This window comes from Vicugna pacos, chromosome 15, assembly GCF_048564905.1.
Source record: "Vicugna pacos chromosome 15, VicPac4, whole genome shotgun sequence".
NCBI lineage: Eukaryota > Metazoa > Chordata > Mammalia > Artiodactyla > Camelidae > Vicugna > Vicugna pacos.
Genome location: NC_133001.1, coordinates 55,447,790 through 55,475,005, shown reverse-complemented (window position 1 = coordinate 55,475,005; position 27,216 = coordinate 55,447,790). Strand labels below are relative to the sequence as shown.

Here is a 27,216-nt window from a genome sequence, read left to right as displayed (position 1 = left end):
TATTTTATTTGATTGTGAGGCAGAATGCAAGTAGTACATTCCTTTTTGAGAATCTGAGAGATCTGTGAAGAAGTCGGTGTTCTCACTACTCAAAATTACAAGATGGACTAGTGACAGGACATTCCAGACTGAAGAAACTCAAATACAAGCAAAGTTGGGGGGAAAAATTAAGTTATTTATACAGGTTACTTTAAGAGATGCTAAAGGACCTTAGAATAAGCTTAATTTCAGAAAAATGGGATAGGAATAACAAAAAAGAGGATTATATCATAAAAGCTATAAAGATCTATACAAGAAATGAAATTGTCCAGAAATAGCAATGATGCAAATTTAATATAGTAACTATTCCTCCTCAACTCCACATCTTAAAGAATAGGCTAAGAAGAATAACAAAACTTCAATACAAATTCTATCTCTAGGACTGAATTATTTCTGCATACAATAATCCTATCATCACTTCAACAGTTTTTCCAAAACAATTCATTTGGCTTCAGTGGTAGCAGTCTATGGCATTCAACAAACTAATATTTTTATCTTAAATTCGTTTATAAGCGATTTCTGTTTTAAAGACAAAATAAGCTGCTCTTGTTATTCATTATATAGCTTATTCTTTATATACTAAACTGACTTTTGGAGAGAGCAGGTAACGGATAAAGAACCTTAAAATACAAACAAAATAATCAGCAGCAAACAAAAAATGTTCTAAGGATTTTCAATTTTCTATCAGCTTACTGAAATTCATTAAATAAAACACTATTAATTTGTTCAATCTTTAACTTTAGGGCACATGTATTAGTCACTATCTGTATATTTTTATCAGTTTAATCAGCATGTTACTATAACTATAAAAGATTAAACTATTCATTCAACAAATATTCAAACGTTCAATATGTGCCAGGCCCCATTCTAACAACTCTGTATTTTTTATCTACATATAATCATTATGATAATTTTACAAAAGCATAAAATCACATTGGAATCAAGAAACTTTGACAAAGTAATAAAATTAATTAAATGAGGGAGAATCTAAAACTACAGCTAGTACTTCTAAGTATTATCCTATAAAATAAGGGTTAATACATCATGAAATGGAGCATATCTTTGGTCTTAAGTTACATATTTAATTAGAAAAATAAACAAAAGAACATAGTATATATAGGGCAACAAATTATTCAACAAATGGAACATTTAGCTAGTGGTAAGAGCTAAATTTTTCTAACATTCCCAACTTCAAATAATATATATTGTACAAAGAACCACTGATATAATACGTAAGAAGAAAAAAAGCCTCTAGACAGTAAGTGTCCCTTATAGGCTGCCACTCCAAGAGACTGAAATCAAAGTAAAATTCAGCACTCAAGGAAGGACTCATTTGACGGAGAAATACAAAGCTTCACAGATAAAAACTAAAAGAAACCACCAAACCAACTTTACAACACATGTTAAAAGAACTTCTCTACTCATCAAACCATAAGAAAAGAGAACAAAGAGAAAAAAGAGGAAAAAAAGACCTACAAAAGATTGCTCTGGCAATTCTGGGCCTTTTATGGGTCCATCTACATTATGGAACTGTTTGTTCTAGTTCCGTGAAAAATGTCATGAGTGTTTTGACAGGGGTTGCACCGGATCTGTAGGTTGGTTTGGGTAGTATGGCCATTTTGATAATGTTGATTCTTCCAATCTGAGAGCACAAGTTATCTTTCCATTTCTTTGTATCATCTTCAATTTCCTTCACCAATGTTTTAGTTTTCAGAGTACAGATAACCTCCTTAGTTAAGCTTATTTCTAGGTATTTTGTTGTTTTTGATGCAATGGAAATGTTTATTTCAGTTACAAAATTCTGGTTTTTGAAATGAAAAAAAAAAGTGAATGAAGGGCCGCAAATGGCAAAATATCTTTCTTTTCTGTGGGTGAGTTGTATTCCATTACATATATATGCTACATCTTCTTTATCCATTCACCTATTGATGTGCACTTAGGATGCTTCCATATCTTGGCAATTACAAATAATGTTGCTGTTAATAGCAGAGTGCATGCACCTTTTTGAATTAATGTTTTTGTTTTTCTCGGATATGTGCCCAGGAGTGGAACAGCTGGGCCATATGGTAGTCCTATTTTTAGGTTGTTGAGAAACCTCCATATTTGTTTTTTCCACAGTGGCTGCATCAATTTACATTCCCACCAACAGGGTACAAGGGTTCCCTTTTCTCCACATCCTTGCCAACATTTGTTATTTGTGTTCTTTTTGATGATGGCCATTCTATTCTGACAGGTGTGAGATGGTATCTCATTGTGATGTGGATTTGCATTTCCCTGACACTAGTGATGCTGAGCAAGTTCTCATGTTCCTGTTGGCCACCTGTATTTCCTCTTTTGGAAAAACGTCTGTTCAGTTCTTCTGCCCGTATTTTAAGTGGGTTAGTTGGTTGTTTGCTTCTTAACTGAAGTACAGTTGATTCACAATGTGGTATTAGTTTCTGGTGTACAAGTATGGATGGACTTGGAGGGCATTATGGTAAGTGAAATAAGTCAGACAGAGAAAGACAAGTACTGTAAGATATCACTTACATATGGAATCTAAAAAAATATAACAAACTAGTGAATATAACAGAAAAGAAACAGACTCATAGATGTAGAGAAGGAACTAGTGGTTACCAGTGGGGAGAGGAAAGGCAGAAGGGCAAATGGAGGTGGTGGATTGAGATGTACAAACTATCCAGGTAAAAATAAGCTACAAGAATGTATTGTACAACATGGGGAATATAGTCAATATTTTGTAATAACTATAAATGAAATATAACCTTTAAAAATTTGTGAATCACTATGTTGTACCTGTAACATATAATATTGTACATCAACTATACTTCAATTAAAAAAATTGTAAAATATACAAGTAAATTTTAAAAATTATAAAAAAAAGAAAAATCATATTTCATCCAGAAAATTATACACACCTAATCACCCTGATTTGGGGTGGGCTGAGAGGACCATTTAGAGGCTGCATGTGCTAAGTTGGAATTATTGGATGGGTCCAAGGGAGAGGAAGAGAAGGGACAGGGTTACTTTGGGTTATTTCAAAATGTATGACTTTAGAAATCAGAGTATCATTTGTGAAATGATTTTGTTATTAGCTCTATGATCTTGTGGTACATCACAGCTTCTCAAATCTCTGTATGTAACTATATAACAAGAGTATTACGATCTTAAAAGCTGTCTACTTTCAGAAATTACCATTCAATTATATCAGCTAGGGTTAAATGGATTTGTTGCCTTAACGAAGGAGGCAATGAATCACCTATGTAAGACATGATCCAAACTCATCATTCAGCACCTCATCAATTCACCTATGGAAATACTGTATACCATTAATAAAGTAAATGCCTTGAACAGTTAACTGCCTTGCATTATTTTACAGTGTTACTGATTTAAAACTGTTAAGTTTTAGAATCCAAGAATGGTGAATTCTGAACCCCTGCTCTGGTGCCCACTTAAAATAAACTAAGGAATGAAGTAAAATTTTTCATTGAGATAGAGGCCAATGACAAATGACTGATCTCACAGGCTGTGTGATTTAGCTGACATCACATGGCATATGAGATCAGTCAGAACTCAAACACAAAGCCTATTCCGATCCTTCCTTTCATTCTCAAGGCTAAAACCTTGCACTTCAGCCAATACCAAATTCCAAACCTCTACTGGCAACCAAACAAAAATTTTAACAGTGAAGTGTGTTGAAGGAGTGGTGACCTTATGTCCTAGTTTGCCCAGGACAGTCCTAGTGTAAGCCTGCTGTCCAAGTATAATTACTAATGCTATCTCTTTCATTCTTAGAAGTATCACATTTTGGAAGATACATACTCATCCTGCAGGTAAGGCATTAATCATAAATCATAATATTATTTCAATACTTAAAAATAAGGAATTAAAGTTGTTGCTTTACCACTTAATGTTCATTTAAAAGGTGCTAAAACTTTTAGGCATGCACTAACTAAAGGTGATGCCACATGTTACTAAGAGCAATTTTTGAATTTTTTTTTAAATAAGAGGTCACGTGTGTGTCAAACGAACAGGTATTAATTCAGATGACTAGTTGTAAATATTAACCTTATTAATGCCAAAACAGAAATCAAAGCACCTTTTGTAACTAACAATACTGAACTTTTAGAGCTTTTCCTTTTTTAATCTTTTCTGCCCCTCCTCCCCTATTCAATTGTCCTATAATAACCCCTTTCATAACTAATATTTTGTCTGCTTAACTCTCCTAAAATGAAATTAATAGGTATTAATACATCTACACACAATTTTCAAATGTACATTAATGCCCTAATTAAGATATAAAAGAGAAATAAAACAAATTTGTAGTAAAACAGCATGTATTTCAATAAGTAAATGTCTACATCCAATGCACAAAACATAATGTAATCAAATGTTTGCCTCTAAGAATCATCATGAATGCAAGAACCTTCAAATAGACTTGCACAGTCTGTTGAAATATCATGAACGGCCTGACCAGCCGAGTTACAAAACAAAAAAAAGCACAATCTTTTCTTGGTTTTTAAATGGTAGTTGCATTCCTGATTAATTCTGTATGCATTAAAATCATGAAAAAAAAACTTTGTGTTTAAACATAAAACAAAATTAGGTTTTGGCCTCAGATAATGGTAAATTTTCTACCTAAATGAATAAGCAGCTGGACAATTCATTATACAGGACTGTATGTCTATACATTTAAGGGATGTCTAGTGTCACTGATCTCCATTCACTCCAGATTAGCGCTGCCCTCCCCACACTTGTTCAGAAACCCTGGGCAGGTCAAAGGTATATACAAAAGTTCTATGGGAGGAGGGAAAAGGTATAGCTCAAATGGTAGAGTGCATGCTAAGCATGTACGAGGTCCCAGGTTCAATCCCCAGTACCTCCTCTAAAAATTAACATAATTACCCCCCACCAAAATAAAATAATGCAATAAACAGAGAGACTTTAAAAAAAAGCAGAAGTCCTATGGGAGAGCTAATGAAATGATAAAATATTTCTTAAGGGATAGAGTAATCTGTGTTTTAAAGGGTAAATAAGATTTTACAAACAGGCAGAAAACATGAGAGAAGAAGGCATTCCAAGGCAGAGAGCCCAGGGCACAGGAAAAGGAACTGCACAAATAGAAAGTCACTGAAAACGGTAAAACCTTTTTAAAAGAAAAAGAAGTAAGTAGGAAAAAAAGTCCCAAGCCACCAAATGTACATTTTTAAAAAGCACCAAATTTCACAACATTCATCGTGAAGTACATCTGAACCTCAGTGGAACAAGTGCTGGACCAAAACTCTGCTTCTAGAGTCTCCGTCTAGAGCAAGTTCCTTAGTTTAATTTCTTCTATAAAATAATCAAAATATTCTCTAGTGTTAATAATGTATGTTACTTCTAAGATTCTAAATCAAAGAGGCAACCTGTTAAACAGATCAACTTCTAGATAAAAATGTTTAGTATTTTTCATTTACAAAATTCTGTATATGGTATAACGAGCATTTAGCATAGTGCCTACCACACAGTAAGACTCATTCTTTGTCAAGTGAACATCAGCATGCTGCAAGGGATGGCAACAGCCACAGAATTTCACACACAGTACTTAAGATAGCACAGAGCTTTTCTTGAATTATTTGTTTTTTTTAATTCCTTGTTTTTATCAAAGTAATCATGTACAATAGTTAATTAACCATTACTACAATTTCTTTTTTTAAAAAGTCTCCCCATTCTGTTTTCTCACTGTTTCGCTCCTTCAGCCCATTAACACCAAAGGAGTCTTCTTCCCTTATTTGCATCTCCTTTTCATGCACAATAAGACTCCAGTTTCCATTAAAATAATACGTAATACACATACATCACCTAACCTAAAATTCAAAAGTTAAAAATAAAGTTTCTCTCCCTTCCTTGGGTCCTGAGACATCCAGTTCTTCCTCTCCCTCAAAGCAACCACCATTACTAGTTTCTTGTACATTCTTCCAGATATTTCTATACATTTGAAATCCACATACCTTCCCCTCCATGTGAGCACACTACATACATTGTTCTACACCTTGCTTCCTCCATATAATACTCCCTGAGATCATTCCATATCCATATATTTATCACTGCCTCATTCCATGTACACTGAACAGTATTCCACTGTATGGACATAACATAATTATGTAGTCTCCTCTGATGAATTTTTTAATTGCTTCAAATCCTTTGATATTTCCAACAATGCACCATGTGTACACTTGATCCATAGAAGACATGTTTAACCGTCCTTCCTCGAGGCAATTTCAATTTACATTCCCACTAGCAATGCATGTGTTCTAATTTCTCAAGATACTTCTGATCCCAGGGCATTATCATTTTTATCTTTTCCAATCTAATAAGGAAAAAAATCTTACTATAGTTTTATTTGCAATTTTTCAAAAACAGTATGTTAATATCCCTTGCCATTTTCCCAATGAGTTTTCTTCCCCTTACTGACATGTAGAAACTCTCCGTATGTTAATGATATTAGTTCATTTCTCAGATGTATCTCATATAATATCTTGTATTTAAAGATTCTGTCTGGCAATAAAACTGCATTTATTAATATTTTCAATTATATTAATTCAGATATAACATTACCAACATTTCTGACCAATATGAGAAGCACAAGTTAATGTGACTATTTGATTTTAGCACAAATGAAATACACGAACAGAAGACTTTTAATTGAAATACAAGTCTGAATGTGTGTTTAGGTATTATCTTCTGGACCATATGAAATGGTAACACATAATGTTACCTGAACAGCAATGTATCAGATTAAAACACACACATAAACCTCTCACTCACTCTTAGTATGGAGTATGTAAGAAATCTGTGACCCTTCACCTTAAAAAAGATGGGCAGAAACATGACTTCCTGGTTGTGGCAACACTTTAAGACTGAACAGAACTTCCCTTCTAAAAATAATCAAAATGCTAAACAGAAATAGATAAAATAGAAGACAAACTACAGCAGAGCTCCAAAGAAAGAAGGGAGATATTCATGTGCTAGATAGGAAGATGAAAGAGCAAAAAGTAAAAATTTACAACACAATGACAGTGGTGTGTAAGGCACAGGGACCCTAGAAAAATACTATCACTGCTGAGAAGTACCAAGAACGTTATTTCTTGGGCTTTCTGGGAGTGTGAGTGGGTGTCGTCTTCCATGAAAAACTGGAACCCAAACTCATGTTCTGTGCAGATACTATTCAAATTTTTATTTCATACATGATGTGTGAATCCACAGGCTGAAAATGTGTGTAAAAGTGGGCCAAGGCTTAGGATGCCCAGCAGAAACAAATCATCAAAACCACTGTGTAAAGACACATCCATAATCCAAGGCACACACAAGTTCCATAGGAAAAACTATAACCACATTTTTAAAGTAACAAAACTAATCAAAGGACAGATCCACCATCATGAGAGATCAGTAGGCAAATGGTTAGTACGCAAGAACTTAAAAATGAAACTGTGCAATAAAACATAAAATAAGTATGTTTAAAATATTAAATAATTTTTAAGGACATATATTTATATATATATGGATTAAACGGATGATGCTCAGGACTGGCTTCAAAATAATGCGTTTGTGTGTTGGGGATATAAACAAAACAGAATTCCAGAATTCCAAACTGCTAGAGCTGGGTAATGGCACATGGAGGGGGGGTGTTATTACAGCATTCTCTTTATTTCTGTATTAGTTTGAAAATTTTTCTTGATTACAAAAACAAAGGGGAAAAAAGGGGAAACAGAAGCTTGGAGACAGAACAGGATGCAAGGAATATTAAGAAACGTGGTGGTGGTGAAGAAGAGGAGCTTTTAGAATTTAAAAAAGAAAAGAAAAAAGGGAAAAAAGAAGAACTAGTAAAATGGAAGGCATATTTGAAGAAACACAGAACAAAGAACTAACAAGACAAAAATATTGCAGGTAAGTCAAAAGATGCAAACAAAAAGAGACGTCTAAGATATGATATCTAAGATAATATGCGACAGGAATTCCACAGGGGAGAACAGAAAGAATGAGGAAGAGATGCTGCTTAGAGATAATGGCTGAGATTCTCCCAGTTAATAGTATAAATAATCTTCAAAGTGGAAAAGCACACTAAATTCCAAGCAAAATAAAATAAAAATAAATTCATACTGAGATCATCATGGTAAAATTGCAGAATGTCAAAGACAAGAAAACACTTAAAAGCAACCAGAGAAATGACATGTTACCTATAAAGGAAGAAACAACAGTATGACTGACAGTTGATTTTTCCATTAGAAAACAACCTAGGATCTTCAAAGTGCTGAGAAAAACAGCTGTCAGCTAGAATTCTATAACCAGTTAAAGCACCATATAAAAGCAAGTACAAAAGAAAGACATTTCCAGACAAAGACAGAAGTTCCCATTCAGGCTTTTACTAGAAGAAACTTTTTAGAATGGGAAGGAAGAAGTAATGGAATGAAAGAGGAGTCACCAAGTAGAATAATTACAGCAACTCAAATTCTAAGTAACTGGAAAATCCCTGGTCATAATCTGTGAAAACATTCTTTCAAAATTATAACAATACAGAATTATTACAAGATGCTGAATGACAATACATGTATGATATCTCAAGTTTGCAGAGGACAGTATGTCAGATTATTTAGAAGGACAAAAGTTCTTTTTTTTTTAAAACTGAGGAATAGTCAGTTTACAATGTTGTGTCAATTCCTTGTGTACAGCACAATTCTTCAGTCATATATGAATATACATATATTCATTTTCATATACTTTTCATATTCTTTTTTAAGCTACGAGATATTGAATATGTTTCCCTGTGCTATACAGTATACACTTGTTTATCTTTTTTATATATACCAGTCAGTATCTGTTCTTTCGTATTACATATATGCAAAGGATTGACTGGATATAAAAAGGCATGTGTTTTCCAACCCTCTTGTAGAGGATTATTTCAATTTTTAAGGATAGTTAATGCACCCACCCCACCCCCCCAAACCAACAACAGGTACCTGCCTTTTAAGACTGTACTTTCTAAAGTCAGACAATTAACTATGACAATACAAACTGTTACCAGGAGGAAATATTTCATCAGAATAATCATGAATCTCAAATATTTCAAGCTCACTATCCATTTTAAGGTAACTGACAAGATGTGGGTTCATTTTAGATTTTTATTGGCACAACTTAAACCAGTATCTGTGTGCTAATGACTCACAAACATGCTCTTTACCTAGCTGGGCAATTTACTTCTGCAGTTCACACCTCAGTTTACTCTTCTGTAAAACAGAGTTAATGACGATCCCTACCTCGCAGGCTGTCGTGAAGAGAGTCACTTAATACAAATTACTTTAGAACACCGCTTGGTACACAAACCTTAGTCACCATGCACCACCACACAAATCTTTCTCTCAAGCACCAGGTCGAGCGCTCCTATTTATATTTATTGACATCTGGATGGGTCATTGGGACTTTAAACTTTACTCATTTAAAACGCATTAAATTTGTCTTCCTAACACAATCTGCTGTTGATTCTCCTCCCCTACTCAATTTCCTGCCTTAGGAGAAGCATTCACTTGCCCTAGTTAGAAACTGGTGTCATCCTAATGCTTCTTACTTCCCTGGCCCCCACACTTAATCACCCAAGCCTCTGGACATAATTTTCTCCAAGTCAAGACTGTGGAAACTTTGGCAAAGAACACAGTATACTTCAGGAACATACATCCTCCCTCTCTTAACTATAAACCACTAAAGGAAAAGACTTCATTTCATCTAGAATATACACACATATATGTGTAGCAAATTAATAAGAATGCAAGACTTGACTATAATCTGACAGTATGTACAGTAAACATACTTGAAAAGTAAGGATGAGTCGATCAGAAAGAACAGTGAGAAGCATGGAAACAGAAAAGGGATACAGACAATGAATCCAATATACAGTCATAATCTAGAAGTTGCTCAGAGGGAGGGCCGACTATATTCACTATACTACACCGTTTTATGTAAGGGACTTGAGCATCTGCAGATTTAGGTACCCGCGGGGGCTCCTGGAATCAACCCCCCTTGGACATTAAGGGATAACTACGTCGTCTAGGGGGAGTAATCACAGTCAATCGACCCACTGATCAATCCAAGCCCTACCCTGGAGATGATGGACATTAAACATTTGAGCAGCCATCCAATTTCTCTTGTTATAATGCCACCTTACTAAGCAACTTCCTGGTTAGACTTGATTCCTGTGTGAGCCTATCTGCCTCCTGAATGAGAATTTCCTGGTCATGCCAACACAAGTATTTCAATCTTTGTGCTAGTTATTCATCACAGTAAACAAATAAATGAATATTACTGGTTTTACACATCAGTCACATGAGCTTGATTATTGTGGATCCATCCCTGAAAAACGGCTCCACCCTGGTGTGTTTTGAGTCAACAAGGCTAGAGGCCATACTATAAACTGCAATAAACTCAGGGGTAATGTAACCCCTCCCACTACCCCATCCACAATCCTAACTTCTCAGTAGTGTTACTGACTATTCTTACACACTTCTAAATGATACTCATTTAGACCTCAATATGCCCTAAACAAGAATAAATTTAATTCCAAACGTGTTTCTATATTTATATTCCTTATTTCTACTAATTCTCCACTATCCTCCTACCTCCTATTCACTCAGGCTTATCAGTACAACCTTTGCCTTTTCACTCTCCATTTCCCACCCCTCCCACCAGTTGTAAAGCCCTACTGATTATATCTCTGTACCCGTATTTTGATCTATCCTCTCAGCCTCATTCCTATTTCTATTACCCGAGTTAACCGTATCATTTCACTTCAACTAATCCAAAGACCTAACTGATCTACAAGGTTTCAGGCTTCTTTCTCTAATCCATTTGATACTCTGCTGCAAGATTAAGCATAAATTCCATTCTAGGCATGTTAATTCCTTGCTCAAAATTCCCAATGGTCTGTTAAAGAATAAACTTGAAGCCTAGCACTCACTGGTCCTTCAGGTTTAGACTCTAAACCTAGAGCTTATAACTAATGTAAGTGATAAAGGAGTACTGATCCCCTCAGCCACCTCAGAAGCAGGGTGAAGCTGGGGGGAAAAAATCCATCTTCCCCAGTGTGCCACACCAATATGGTTTGTCTGTGAGTGCCACAACACAAAGGGAGTTGGGAAGCACTGTCCCAACTGACTGACATCCAAACTTATTTCTATTATATTACCATTCTTGCACCACCAGGAAAAGCATGAAGCAACAAAGAGGTGCTCCCAAATACCTGAAGTGGTGCTCTAAGAAGCAAAACATATAGGCACTCATTAGGTGATGGGAATACAGCAGGTGTTGGGGGGAAAGTGAAAAAGCAACACTGCTAGTATCTCCGGCACTATTCAAAGAAGAGGGTACTTGGGTTTATGAACAGTCATCCAATAGCAAGCACCTATACTGAAGCTGGATGCAGCAGTGTTGGAAGATCATCCAACTACTGCCTCTTGCTGCTCATCAAACAATCTTCTAATGCTAATTTGGTTCCTCTAGTAATTCTGCCTGCAAGCAATAAACACGGCTAGACCACCACTCTGCCTGACTTGTAATTCTTGCAGTTTGCTTCTCAGTATGCTGACAAAGTAGATCTGGAGCCCATAAGGCCAAGGAGACAAACCCTGGACTATAAGTATACAGCACTGTTTTACTCATCGGGCAACGCAAATGAACGATTCTTCCTTATCCTGATTTGAGAGGGGGAAATCCATGAAAAAGTGTTATTGGGTCTTCATATCTCTAATTTCTATTTACTAAAATTCAAACAGCTCTGGAGCATTGATGAATATGAACATGCCTTCCTGGGAGGAAGGGTGTAGACTAAAAACCACCTTGTACCAGAAGTGTTCAAACTTTTTGTGATATGATTCTAAAAGTAACAAAAGACCTAAAATCCAATACTGGCTGAAATAGCTGTCATATTAATGAATCAAGAATTATTATGATTAATGTGTCATGATGAACTATCGTCATGGTCAGAGAATTCCTCAAGCCTAAAGGGGTGCTACTGCAGTTAGAGGGAACGTAATAATAAGCCAGAGTAATTCATGTAATCAAGTGGTTAATTATTTTTGTGGGCAAAAGGAAATAAGGAGCTAAAATCCAGAGGATAAGCAGGCAGAGGGGAAGGGGAGGAAACAGATAAAAAGAATTCAAGGTTCTTAATAAAAAGAGAAAAAGCTTTATCTATCTCCCCATCCCCAATTATTTCCAAATTCTTTCTCCTGGTCTATTAGATGGCTAGCAACCACCATCCCACAACCCAGGTACCAATGACAGTAGTATTGCTATCAACATCCGCTGTAGCACAGTAGTACTTTTCATGGGCTGGGATGACCCTTTTGTGGGCATAGTACACCCCTCTCCCCTCCCCTAAACAATTAGCACTTAAAACAAAAACAATATAAATGCTCTCTTGTATAGGAATGTTCATCTTGTCTTCCAACTCAGCTTACAGAGCTGCTATGACTGCAGTGAAGACACATAACAGAAAGAGTTTAAGCCGCTGACAAATAATGGGTGTGTGTGAACTGCAACGTGCCAGTATTAAAGATAATCATGGTATTTGTCCCCTTACTTCACCCACAGCATCCGAGCCAATTCCAGATATTCTTAGAAACAAATGTAATGTCCAGTCTTTTGTCTCTGACTTTCTGTATCTCCACATTTTAGCAGCTGGAGACCATGCGGCCATAACAGCAAGGTAAAAGGTAAGGAATGTTACCCCCACTGCTCAAAGATTCCCAACTATCTGGCCAAGATATAAAGGTCTGGAAGGACAACTTAATACATACATTGACAACACTAATACTGCTTTCCAGATTTGTCAACCTGCATCAAAAACAATTACCCATACACAAGCACAATTTATCAACGCTGTCAAGTTCAGTCCTACCGAGAGAACTAAGGAAAGTATCAATGTCCATACTTCCTTCCCTTTAGAGAACGTGCAATTTACTACTATCCATAAACTATGTTAGCCACTTCAATTTTCAAAGTAAAAGAAAATTACAGTGAGAAAACAAGAATTTTCCTTAAAAGTAAAAACAAAACTAACAGAATGGGGAGTCAAATCTTAGCTTGGTCATGAGTAGTCCAACTGGACAGACGGCTAAAAGAAAATAGGTTCAAGTAATTAAAAATAGGTCAAAACTGCCTTTCTTAGTATATGGATCAAGTTTTGCTATATCCTAGGAATACTAAAAATAGATAGTATCGTATACTAGCAAAGACACTAGTGCACTTTCATATAAGCTTTGTCTTTCAAAAGACTATGACAAGTTGAATTAAGCCATTTCTACATTATAGAAATTATATAATTATTTGCAGGCTAATTTTTTTTTTTATTGTGGCTAACCCATGCCACATACATTTATCTCTGCAGCTATATTATATACAACCCTCTAGTCTAGCCTTTAGTCTACCAAGGGAAGAACAGGGTCAACAAGAATCTAAGAGGCCATGTTAAGGAAATTATTCTGCATCTGCAACTAAACTTACATGGGTTACTGATTACATTCAATTGAACTACTGGGTACAGCACAAAAAATAACCTTGAAAAATAAAGTAGTGCTTAACAGAGTATAGGACAAAAAAATAAAAGATTTAATCTTTATTCTTATATACCCTTATAGCTTACCAAAACTGATCTGAACTAGATGAAGCCACAAGAGGAACTCAGGACACTGATAAACTCCAGACAAGACAAAATTGGATCTCATTACTAGACGGTGAGAAAGAAAATACTACATTAATATAATGACCCATTTTCACATGGGGGAGAGAATCAGAGCAAAGGTAAGAAGCACAGGTAGCTCACGTGGCTGGAACACAGAGGGAAGGAATATTTAGAAAAGAAGCTAAAGAGAAAGGCTGGAAAGTTCCTTAAGTCCTGTTAAGGAACTTGGACTCCAGCAAATATGATAATGGTTTCAAAATTTTTTAGGTGTTAATTATTCCCTCCCCCACTTATAAAGTGCCGATTCTCCCTAACTTCCACACAAGAGAGATTTCAGAGAAAGATGAGGTGATCTCAGAAGAATAGGGTCTCCAAAGGAAGGCATTACAGTGAAAGGCAATGAGAATGGAAAGGGCACTATTCTAGAGTTGAATTTAAGGTCACAGCTAACTGGCTGTATAACTAAACAAATCAATATGCTTCAGTTTCCGTACAGGTAAACAGACATCTCTCCTACCCATAATTGCACATAGGATAGTGAAAGAAACATCTGAAAGTATTAATAAGCTATACTTCGTAACTAACTGGGAGAGTGCAGTGATACCTAAATAATATCTTGCAGAATAGGTGATTTCAACACAGAAATGGGAGAAGGAAGGCTCTGCAAGCAAGAAAAGCAATGAGTAGATGGAGGAAAACAAAACATGGAGTGCTTTGGGTGAACATTTTGGATGGAGCATGAAGAATGGAGTAATCATAAGTTTTCCTTAAGTGAACTTTTTATGCCAAACCACTTGTTATTTTTTCCAAAAGTTGAGAATTTCAGATCAAGGACATATGAATTAATATTTCAATAAATGGTGCTGGGACAACTGGATAGCCACATGAAAAGAATGAAGGTTGGACCCCTTCTTCACACCATATGCAAAAATTAACCCAAAATGGACCAAAAATCTAAATGAAAGAACTAAGACAATAAAATGCTTAGATGAAAGCATAGGTGTAAATCCTCATGACCTTGGATTAGGTAATGGTTTCTTAAACATCACAACAAAAGCACAAGCAACCTAAGAAAAAAAAATTAGTCAGACTTCATCAAAATTAACAACTTTTGTGTTTCAAAGAACACTATCAAGAAAGTAAAAGACAACCTACAGAATGGGAGAAAATACTTGTATATCACAAATCTGACAAAGGTGCAGTATCCAAAATATATAAAGAACTTTACAACTCAATAAAAAGACAACTCAATTTAAAAATGAGCAAAGGATTCGAACTGACAATTTTCCAAAAACATATAAATGGCCAATAAGCACATAAAAATATGTTCAACATCTATTAATCAGCTGAGATATACAAATCAAAAGCAGTGACATACCACTTCACACCCAGTAGGATTGTTGGTGAGGCTGTAGAGATATCGACACTCTAGTACACTGCTGATGGGAATTTAAAATGGTGTGTCCACTTTGGAAAACAGTCTGGCAGTTTCTCAGTTACCTTTTGACCCAAGTATATACCCAAGAGAAATAAAAACATGTCCACATAAAAACATGTACCCAAAGGTTCACAGAAGCATTATTTTTCACAGCCAAAAGGTGGAAGCAACACAAATCTCCACCAAGAGGTGACAAAAATTTAAAATGTAGTATATCCATACAATGGAATATTATTCAGCCATAAAAGGCATGAAATGTGATACATGTACAACATGAATAAACAGGAAAACCCTATGCTAAGTGAAATAAACCAAATACAAATACATGACTCCACTTATATGAGGTATAGTCAAATTCAGAGACAGAAAGTAGACTGGTGGTTACAGGAGTTGGGGGAGGGGGAACTCATTGGGAGTTATTATTTAATGGGTAGAGAATTTCAGAGTCACTCGGTGAGTCCAGAGATGGACAGTGGTGATGGCTGCACAACAGTGTGAATGTACTTAATGGCACAGAACTGTATACGTTAAACAGTCAATTTTATATCATGTGTATTTTACAATTGAAAAAAACAAGCTATATTAACTTCTAATGGGTTTGTTATTCTAAATGGATTATAAAGTTCTGTTTTAATTTCTAATAATAAATATCTATAAATCTAATCTACACAAACAAAAGCTTTTAGGTTGTATAATATTTTTAAGTGTGTGCAAAGGGGTCCTAAGACCAAGAAGTCTGAGAACCACTGCCCCAGAGTATGGTCTGTTATGCAAGTCTTCCACTGCACCCTGTAACTCCAGCTATCTACTTAGCATTCACCATCAAATAAAAACAAAAGCTATGGTGTCAAGTCTATCATTCCTATCTGCTAGCTGTGTGATCAATACCTTTCCACACCTATCTTGAGGTTAAGGGTTTCATGACTTCTCTTGCTCTAAGTATTAAAGGCATTCAACCACAGCAATGTACCCCATACCCCTAATACATGGCAACCAACAATTACAGTGAGCACCCACATACCCACCACCTAGATCCTACCATTAACCTTTTACCATACTGCTTTATCACATACCCATCCATTTCTATTAATTTTTGTGGAAACTAAAGACATCAGTACATGAATATCACTAACTAGAATTTATTTTCTTTTGAAGTAAAATTTATATACAATAAAATGTACAAATGTTAAGTGCATATTTGCTGAGTTCCCACAAATGCATACACCTGTGTAACTCAAATCCATATCAACACAAAGAACACACAATCATCACAGAAAGTTTCCTCCTGTCCCTTGCCAGTCAATCCCTGCCTCCATTCCGAGGCCACCACTCTTCTGATTTTTCATCCACAGACTACTTCTACTTGTTCTAGAATTTCATATAAATGGAATAACATGTACTTTTTTCACACAAAGCTTCTTCTACATAGCATGTTTTTGACATTCATCTATACTGCAGTATGTAGCAGTAGTCCATTTCTTTTTACTGCTGAGTAGTATTCCACAGTATGAATAAACCACTGTTTATTCATGTTCCTACTAGTGGATTGTTTCAGTTTTCTGCTCTTAGAACAAAGCTGCTATGGCCATTCTTGTACAGATCTTTCCCTCTTGTGTAAATACCTAAGAGTAGAATTTCGGGGGGTGGGATAAAAGGAAGCTTTTCAATTATGGAAAATTTCAAACATACACAGGAGGAGAGAGCACAATATAATGAATTCCCATTAAAGCTAGCTGCAACTATATTAATTCATAGACACACTTGTTTCATCTGCACCCCTATCCTTTATTTTGAAGCCCTAGATATCATCATTTTGTCTTTAAACACTTTAATATGTAAACAATGTTTTAGAATCCAGTCAAATTATTTACTATGAAATATTCAAGAAAACTTCACTGTTGATTTACTCATGGATTAAGAGTTTGATTAAAGGAGAATGGATGGACTATAATTTTTTCACGTCTTTTAAATGATGCCTGTTTACCATCCTTCCTTGATATCAAGAAAAGTCAATGGTACAGATAGCTTCTGCTGTTACTCTGAAAGAACTAGTACTAAATACAAAAACTGGTATTGATATATATCATAAAGCAGATTTCCCAACTGTCAAACTTCTTGAATTAACTAATCTCATGCTATGGTATCATCTTATAAGTGAAACTGTGTATGAGACTTTTAAAAAAAAGTCATAACTAGCCTTTTGTGAGAACAAGGTAAGTCCTCATTACATCCAATACTGAACAAAGAGGTAAATTTTCAAACCCTACAGTCACTAGATTTTTGTTAACCTCAAATAACTGTCTGTGCTGGAGAGGGTAAGGGGAAATGGCCCCTCTCAACAACTGCTGATGACAGTATAAACATGTACAATCTTTTCAGAGGACTCTCTGGGGGGGAAAAGAAAAAATGCCCATCTTCTGATTTGGAAATTCCATTTCAAGAAACTTAACCTAAGTAAATCTCAGCATAAAGCATGCAACAAGGATGTTCTTCCCAATGTTGTTTATAATGGAGAAAAACTATTTACAACCTAAACGTTCAATAGGGCATTAATATAATCATGCAACTTCCAAATAGACACACGCTACGGGGTTAAACATCCGGAACCACGTATGTCAAACTATTAATAGCAGTTATGAAGGAGAGGGAGACTATTTGCTGTTCATTAATTTTAACTGCCTCTTCCTAAATAGACCTCACTATAATTACAATTGGATCCTTTTTCTTTGTGCCAAGTTTTTAAAAGGAAAAAGCTCAGGGCCATGGAGGTAACCCTGAGGTGGAAATCTGAAAGTACAGGACCCACTGAGTAAGTTCCAGAAAGATGAACTGTGGAGTTAAATAGCATACACACAGAAGTGTCAAAGAAAAAAAAGTGACTTAAGTCTAGACAAAGGGTTCTGACAAAATGCCAACATATTAGTAAGAATCCAAAGGACGGGTATTATACCATTCAGTACAACTCAATAATGCTTGTTTTATTTGTGATCTTACCTGGTTTCTCAACCTCAGCATTACTGACATTTTGGGCCAGGTAATTCTTTGCTGTGGGGGATTTTCCTATATATTATGTGATGCTTAGCAGCATTTAGGCTTCTACTCATCATGTTAGTAGCACATCCTCAGTCCCATCCCAGTCCTGACAATCAAAAACTGTCTCCAGAGAATCTGCCAAATGTCTCCTGGCAGGTAAATTCACCCCGGTTGAGAACTACTGATCAAAACTTATATGCCTATATGAACAATACTCTATTCCATTTCACTCTTTAAAAACAACTCTTGGCTTCAAGGAGCCTATAATCTAAAGGAAAAAATCCAAAAGTTAAGTTTTTTAAATTTTATTTCAATATCCTGTATATAAGGAAGGCTTCAAAATTACAGGCTGTGTAAGTTTTTTCCACCAGATCTATCTTCCCTCCCTCCTAACTTATAAACATAACATACTTATTAAACTATAAATTCCTCAAAACACTGTGATCTTCAGTCAGCCACCATGTTATTTAGGACCAAATGTGTTTCATTTAATTTCATCTGGAGTCATACCACCTGGGTTCAAATTCTTGCTCTACCACTGCCTTTGTCATGTTGACCAAATTCCTTAAGTTCCTTATGCCCCTGTTTTCTCAACTTTAAAACAGAAATAATACTATCAGTCTAGCCAGCGGGAACAAGGTGAATATATCAAGTGCTTAAAATAGTGCTTAGTGTATAGTAAATGCCCAATAAATGTTAGTTATTAGCTATTATTTTAACTACAAGCCTATAAAGGGCAAGCACCATCATCATCAATTTATAGAGGAAGAAACAGAGGCTGAGAGAAACTTGCCTGTAGTCATAAAATAAAAACAGCCTGATTCCAGAGGCAATAATTTTTCCACCATGTCAACAGGATTACATTAAGATTCATCAAGAACATCATACCGGTCTTACTTCAAAATAATAACCAGCACTAGACATACTTTCATTAAGAAATTAATTTAGAATATAACTAAATTCAAGCATATTACTGAATTAAGATTACAGAGGTTTTACACACCAACATAGACAACTTTCAGTTTCTATTTATTTTAAACGTTTCTTAGTTTAAAAAAAAATCCTAACATAGACCGTAGCTTCTAAGATTTTTATATATTATACTGAAGCAACCTACTGAAATTAGTCTACTAAGATCAACATGCAAGGATAACACGGGGTTGTTTGAGACAGAGGTTATCTTGGTATGCTATTCTCTGAATGCCCTGTTCTTACTCCAAGGTCACAGACTTTGTAAATGATATTAGTTCCCAAGTCCCAGAAAGGCTTTGCGGACGCTTCTGCTTTCTTCAATTTGCCCTGACTTAACAAGTTCTTAACAATTCTTAAACACCCTATTCATGGTTGTAGACACTGCCTGGTTGTCATACGACTTGCTAATCTTTTCACTTAAGCTTTGCTATTTCCAACACTTCTTGTAGGATCACCAATGACTTCTGCATCATCACTTCCATAAGACATTTCACTAAGGTCATTCGTTTTTCAACATTTTTTAAACTGATGACATATCTTCGACCTGGATTTTAAAAACTACTCATTTTATAGCTGGAAGTCAGAGCACAAGTACAATGACTAAGACCATATAACTTTATAGTTTCAAAATACCTGAACTGGAAGAGACTTGGAAATTTTAGCCCAACCCTCTGGTTTCACAAATGACAGAGAGACAGACATAACTTGGTGATATCTTCTTTAATTTCTCTCAAATTCTACTAAGATTTTGGTCTTGGTCATTTGGGTCCTGTTAATCTCCTTTGCTCTTTATACTACTTTTTCATATTTTGACATTTTTTACTGCCTCAGTAACCTCTTTCAAAACAGTGATTATAAAAAGGGTTAAGAGTTGTCCACCATGTTCATTTTGAGTAAATGTTTCAAATAATTTCAGCCTCAATCTACTCTATGAAAGGGAAAGAGGTTGAGAATCTTTGGCTATTAAAGACCAAAATTCTGCAGTATCCATGTTACTCTTTTAGTAGCTATAACAAGTCAGTTTCACCTACTACCTCCATACCAAATTCTCCTTCTTGTTCACCAAAAGGGGGGAAAAAAAAAAAAGGAAAAAAAACTAGCTTTAGCATTTATGTTCAGCAACTTTAGATTTCATTCTTCTTTCCCCATTATTTTGATAGACTTCTTATTAAATCACTATTTTACCAATTATCAGACTCTGGTTCACTAGTCTATCACTTATCAGTTCATATTACAAACTGGTAATCAGCACTAAAACCATGAATTCTAGATGCTGCCACAGGCACACCATTCAAAAACCTTCAATGCCTTCCCCACTGTCATTCAAACGAAGAAAATTCCTTCTGACATTCTCTTATATAGTCCCTACCTTCCATTACAGGCTTTTCTCCTCAACAGCTCTACACATATTCTGCTCTTCACACAGAAACCTCCATGAATTAGGCCTGTCCTGTATATTCCTTCTGCTTGGAATATTGATACCCTCAACCCCCAAATTCTCCTCCCTCAATGCTCATTCTAAAAGTCACCCTTTGTGAACCCTTTCCTGAGGTTTCTGTTTCCACTGAACTACACAGCACTTTGTTTATGACCATCTTAAGGGAATTATATATCACTTATATTCGCATATTTCTCATACTCACTCCTTATCGTAAATTACTGGAGGACAAAACCTATGGTTCTCAGCTTTGTTCTTCCCCGTGCTGCTTAGCACAATGCCCTACACATGGCATTAAGTCACAATTAGTTTCTTCAGCCATTTTACTAATAAAAATATTTTATTTATGCCTTGGTGTCTAATTAATCAAGTTTAACTCTTCTATTTCACTCAGTATATACGTGTGTGTATATATAGACATATAGTATTTTTTAAACCCTATCCTAATTTCAGGGGTTCTCTCCTACTGAAATGATCTGTTTGGAAAGTCTACTGTAATATACCTGATCCCTCTTTTAAGTCACTTATCAATTAAGCAAACTCCTCCACTTACGCCATCATAAAAACTGAAATTTTTAAGGGCCACAAAATAAAAAACATTCCCAGCTAACTTGTCAGAGAACCAGAAAAATTCTGTAGTAATTCTGAATTGCTGCAAGGTAAGTAACAAACTGTAAAGTAGTAACAGAACAGAAAAAGAGACTGAAATACGCTATGAGAGCACCCCAACATAACACACGTATAGAAAAGCTTCTCCGTAACCTATGGAGTTCTTTTGAGTCTTCCTTGATAACAGAATGGATGTTGTCAATAACCATTACCATATGTGACTGAAGTATACCATCACTTTCAAGTAGCAAATTTTTTGAATACAAGCAATTCTAGTTCAAAAAGCTTCTCTAAGTACCTCCTCTATGCTAGGCAGGTAGTGGAAGCTAAGACACAGATGAACAGAGTCTCGCCTACATAAAGTAAGTAATCTCAATAAAGTTTTCTCTACTTCTTACACTCTCTGCATTGCTTTCTTTGTGCTTTTAAACCAGCTCTCTCCATCAGCCATGATTTTGTTCAGATCACGTGTTATCTGTACTGGAAAACTGTTCAGATCACCTGTTATCTATACAGGAATAGGTGAAAGAAAAAAAAAATACTGCTTCACGAATCTGATGGAGCAAGAAAGAAAAAGGCTGCAAGAGAAAGAGGCATTTCCCCCCTATTCTCTCTTGAAAAATCATCAATCTAGCATGCTTTCTTTCAAAGCCCACCTGAAATACAACACGGAACAAACACATCAAAAATCAGAAGGCCCCTTGTAAGAATGGCACTTTAAAAAGACAACCACATCAGGTATTTCACATTTTAACACAGAAAAGACTCTTTGCAGTATTAAAATACTCCGGGAGATAATCCTGGTATTTAAATTTTAAAACCTTATCTTACTGATCAAAAGATCCATACAATGACAAAGCTAAAAATGTTCACTCTCACTAACAAGGGTGAATCACAGCAGTCACCCTACTCCACCCAATAGCCACCGTGCTCAGACTAGACAGGTCAAAACCTGGAAAGCTTTCCTTGCTTTCACATCAGATATGAACTCATTTCAACACATTAGTGTTTAAGTGGAGCTATGTAATAGCAAAGAAATGTTATCAAATACTGAAATTTACCAGGACATTTTATTCTTTTGATTTAGCTCAGCCTTTTTCACGAACTCTCCCTTCCTTGTTTTTAACAAGAAAAAAGCTCAAAAGACATCCTTTAAAGACGAAGTATCTCTTCAGATTTTCGAAGTAAATTTCCATTACTAGGTTTGGGAGGAAAACCGGCTTACACACGTTGTCTATAGAAAAGGTGACGGTACCTTCTTTCAAATGAAACCAGAAGCCTAGAAATTGATTAAATACGTGTATAAAAGGTTCCCAGACCTCCTCAGTAAACTCAAAAACGATTTTCAGCCTTGTACAAACCCACTAGCATGTTTCAGAGTTATGTGATGTGGCAGCAACCAGCATCTAGGAAAAATCTACTTACTGCTGGGGGAAAAAAAGCAGCTCCTTGATCTCAAGAACCGAAATAACACATTAAGGAGGCCAAGGCTAACAGTCTCAAACTCTCTACGTCGACGGACAATTAGGCAAGCCCCGGCTCCCGTTCCGTCCCGGCCCCCGTGAAATTCTAATGAAAGGCCGCACACAAAGGGGCCTCTGGGTCCCAAACGCCCTACTCCCCGGCTCCCGCCGCCCGGCCAACCGCAGACTCACCAGGACCGTGGTACAGATGGACCTCAGCTCGGACTCCACTTTCTCCCGATAGTCCTTAATCAGCTGCAACTTCTTGTCGGAGGTGTCCGTTTTCTGCTCGATACTCGAGATGACCCTCCAGGCGGACCTGCGGCCCCCGACCACGTTCTTGTAGGCCACCGAGAGCAGGTTGCGCTCCTCGTTGGACAGCTCGGCGCCCTGCTCCGTCACGGCCTTCATGCAGGTGGCCATGTCGTCGTAGCGCTCGGCCTGCTCGGCCAGCTTGGCCTTCTGGATCAGCTCCGTCTTCTCCATGGGGACGGGGACAGGAGAACGAGGACGAGCACCGACCCGGATCGCGAGCAGGCGTGCGGGGGGCCTGCGGGAGGGCGGCGGGCGGGGACGCGGGCAGAAGGGCGGGGGCGGCGCCGTCAGACAATGCGCCCGCCGCCCCGCCGCCCGCCCGCAGCCCCTTTTGTCTGTCGCCGCACGCGCGGCCCAGTTGAATTTCCCTCCCCCGCCCACGCTCCCCGCGGGGCGCCCGGGAGGCCGGGGGACGCCCGCCGAGGCGGCCCGCGGCGGGAGAAAAAGGATGAGGAGGAAGGGCCGCTCCTGTTCCCGCCCGGCCCAAAATGGAAGCGGCCGTTGGCCCGCACCTTCCCGCCGGAGCGGTCCCTGAGGAGAGCGGCGAAGAGGCCGGTCGCCCCCCGGGGCTGGCCTCCCGCCCGGCCCTCAGGCCCGGCCAGACCCGAGGAGGGCCGAGGGCGACCCTGGCGCTCACCTTCACGTCTCCGCGGCCGCGGCGCGAGTCCCACCACTTTGATCCGCTTTTGGCTTTAGCCGAGGACCCTCCCGTCTCAGCCTACCTCGGAGCCGAGAGGCGGACCGCCGGGCTACTGCCCTCGCTCCCACCACCCAATGACGCGCCGAGCTGCCTTGGAGAGTCCCGCCTCCCGTCCTGCTACTGACCAATCAGGACTGAGCGCGCGGAAGGGGGCGAAGGGGGCGGGGCGAGAGGGGAAGCGAAGGCTAGGAGGGTGGGTCGGCTTGGGCAAGTTAGGTTGGCCGGCAGGCTGCGGCTTCGGCCACGGGGTTTCCTCCAATTAGATCCAGGGTAAAAGGACGTCACTGTTGCCATGGCGATGCTGTTACCAACTCCCCTCATCCTCCCCGCCACCCCCGGCACTCGTGGGTGCGGCACGGGAGCGGGAGGCTCGCATGACCTCTCCGGCCGTGGCCGCGGCTCCTGCTGCAGCACCGTTGCAAATGGTGCATTGCATCTTAGGGGCTAATGCAGCTACTGCTGTCGTCGGCCCCAGTGAGGTCGAGCCTGAGAGGGTGACACCATAAGCTGTTTTGTTGCACAAGCGCCTTTCTTTCCTCCACCTTCCTATTCGTGACAAAAGGTTTGGAGCTCAGTACACTGATACCAGCCTTTAATTACATTGCGATGAGAGCTGCAAATTAGAAGTAATCCTATCACCATTAAAGATAAATTAGTTCCAGGAGAAAGTGGCCTAAGAGTGGGTTTTACACAATAAATTCGTTTTCAGACGGGCCCCTAAAACCTGGAATTCCCTTGGAAAATATCCCCCGAAAGTCTAGGCAGGTCTCTCTGGCAATGCCAAATATTATGATTTTCTTTAAAATAGGAAAAGACATTAAGGATAATTTGGAGAAAAACACCCATTCAAGCCACCCCCCCCCCAAATAGCAACTTTTTATATTTCTCTCCAGCTTTTCCAGGTCATGCATCTAAGTACCTATTTTTCACATCATTGCTGTCTTATGTAAACATGCTTTTTTATTTTCTGGTGTTATTTTTGAGAGGACACTTGTAAAGCTAAACATCTCTCTGTAGATGTTGACTTGTGACTTTCTCCTGGTGAACACCCTTCTGAAATGAAAATGATGGCCCCAGATGCCTTTTATTCAGGGTCATTGCTAGCCCTTTCCTTTCTCTATAAACCGGGCACTCCCAGCCACTCCCTTCTCTCCTGGCACCTCTCCAGTGCCTGACTCCAAATAAGGTGGCTGTCCTGGGTGTCTGGAAAGTGGCCTTTGTGTCATCGTAAGATGAAAACTGCCTTCTGGGCTCAGCCTGCCATAATTCCAGTTCCAGCATGTCCAAGCGAGAATGGATCATTGAAAGCAAAGAATGCTACAGCCGAGAAAGAACTTCAAATTCTGACTGGAGACAGTAGCAGATCTGGAAACTGTCTAGAATGGAAGATCTGAGTGCAGACAGATGGCAGGAGAAGGTGTGGACTTTCCAGAAATCCAAACTCCGTCCCAGTGGCCCCTCCCTGTCCTGACTTGTAAAGGTTGCTTTGTGCTTTGATGGACAGGAGAGGCCTGGGCTGAAAAGGGCTCGCGTCTTAATGCAGAAATGCCTAACTATGTTCCAGCGTTCTAATGGAGGGCCATGCTGTTATTTCTGGAATCCCTGGGGTTGTAGACACCCGAGTATTTATGGCCATGTGGGCTGGGGTGGAGCTGAACACCAAGAAATCCCAATGGAAAGAATTTGCATGTGGAAGGGCAGATAAAATGCTTTCTGTATGACCAGTGAATTTCAAGCTTACTGAAATTGGAGACAGCCCAGGCCAGAGGGAGAAACCAGTGGTAGTGAATGGGGGATGGAGACCCTTGAGCAGAACTGTCCTGGGAACTGAACCCTAGTGGTAGGGAAGGAGGGTAGGGGCAAGCACACTAATTCTTTGTCAGAAAGTCTGAGCTGTACTGCCATCTCCCAAGGTGACCTTGGGCAAGTTTCTGCTGCTCTTTGTAACTCGGTCTCTAAAATTTCTGCTTTTATCCAATCATCAAATATTTATTGAGTATCAACTCATGTAGTTACAATCATCTAGAGTCATGGGTGAAAACTGCTTGGAAACAATGGCACACTTGGAAACTGTAAAGTCCCCATTTATGTGGGACCAGAGGGGTAAGTCATACCTAAAGTCCTCTGCACCTGAAAGAACTCAGTTGGAGAAAATTAAAGCTCTGGGGAGTTGAAGTCACTGGATACATAAAGAGCTTAATACTTATTGAGTGATTACGTGTGTCAACCACTATTTTAAGTCTTTTGCAAATATTAACTCACGTAATCTGCTCGATGCCACTGTGAAGTAGGTACCATTATCATCACCATCTCCATTTCACAGGTAAAGAAATTGAGGCACAGGGAGGTTGAGGATTGTGCACAGTGTCGAACAGCTAGTGGATAGCAGACCTATGCACGCAGTCTGGGCACCAGAGCCCATCCCTGTAACAGCTCTGCCAGACCTTTGCTCGGTGCTGGAGGGACTCTGGGAAAGATCACACTAGTCTCCATTCTCTGAGGGTTTCATCCCAGTAAATATGAAACGTGTTAAACATTCACATCCAATGTGCTGGAAAGAACTCTAGGGAATAGACAACTAACAAAAAAAGGACCCAGAAGTTCTTCCATTATTTGTTTGATGTTCTTGTTCTTTTTTCTCAATTGTTTGGTGAAAAGAAGCCGCTGGAGCAGGAGGGAGCACACTGAACTTGAAGCCAGAAGATCCTCTCAATCCCAGCTCTGCCGGTTATTTGCGGTTTGACCTTGAACACTATGATCCTCTCTGAATCTCAGTTTCCTAACCTGTAAAAATAACCCCTACCCGAAGGGCTTGTGGAGCTGTCACACAGAACAGTGCTGGGCACATAGCAAGTGTTCAGTAAGTATTAGTTTTTCCCTTCTTTCCCTCTGCTTGGTGGTAAAGTGCAGGGGGAGGGAGGGAGATATCTGTCCTGCTGTAAGGAGCCTCAGAGCCTTATAAAAAGTTAGTGAAGGCTTATCTCTTAAATCACTGTTGTAATTAGGGAGTTAATTGTCTGCAGAATGGCCACGTTCAGTGTACATTTCAGAATGAATGAGTCCTTCTGGTTGGGTTTACTCTCATCAATTGTTTCAGTGGTTTATTTGCCCACAGCAGTGGGTCATTGGAGAGGAACTTCTTCCTCTCCTGCCATATGGCAGATAGTTCACTGACAAACAAACATTCCAGTGGGACTTTTCATTGCAAATTTCCATATAATGATTATCAATAATTCTGTTCAGTGGGTAGCTGAAAAGTTGTCCCCATTATCCACTCCACCTGGAGGAGCTAAGTGAGATTCAGTTAGAGCCAGGACAGGCGGGGAAATCAAAGGAGTCCAATCAGGGAAAGGTTTTCCTACACATTCCTTTGCTGGGGGCTGGGGTCAGGCCTACAGAACTCAGGCGTGCAGTGGGCCAGGTTCATTCTCACCATCTGCAGGCATCCCCCTGTGCTCACCAGTGTCTCATTCCTGGCACCTCCTAGATACCCCTTGGCGACAC

General features: G+C 38.5%; 1 protein-coding gene across 1 annotated transcript in view; it reads right to left on the bottom strand.

Moving 5' to 3' along the window:
* Window positions 1–23,785, bottom strand: part of YWHAQ (tyrosine 3-monooxygenase/tryptophan 5-monooxygenase activation protein theta) — a 32,776-nt gene extending 8,991 nt beyond the window's left edge. Inside the window, exons 1-2 of the mRNA XM_006197101.4 lie at window positions 23,650–23,785; window positions 22,890–23,247 (exon numbers count right to left, since the gene is read on the bottom strand). Coding sequence (XP_006197163.1) covers window positions 22,890–23,183 — 294 coding nt within the window. The 5' untranslated portion in view covers window positions 23,184–23,247; window positions 23,650–23,785. The remainder of the gene's footprint in view (window positions 1–22,889; window positions 23,248–23,649) is intronic.
* Between the last annotated feature and the right edge of the window lie 3,431 nt (window positions 23,786–27,216).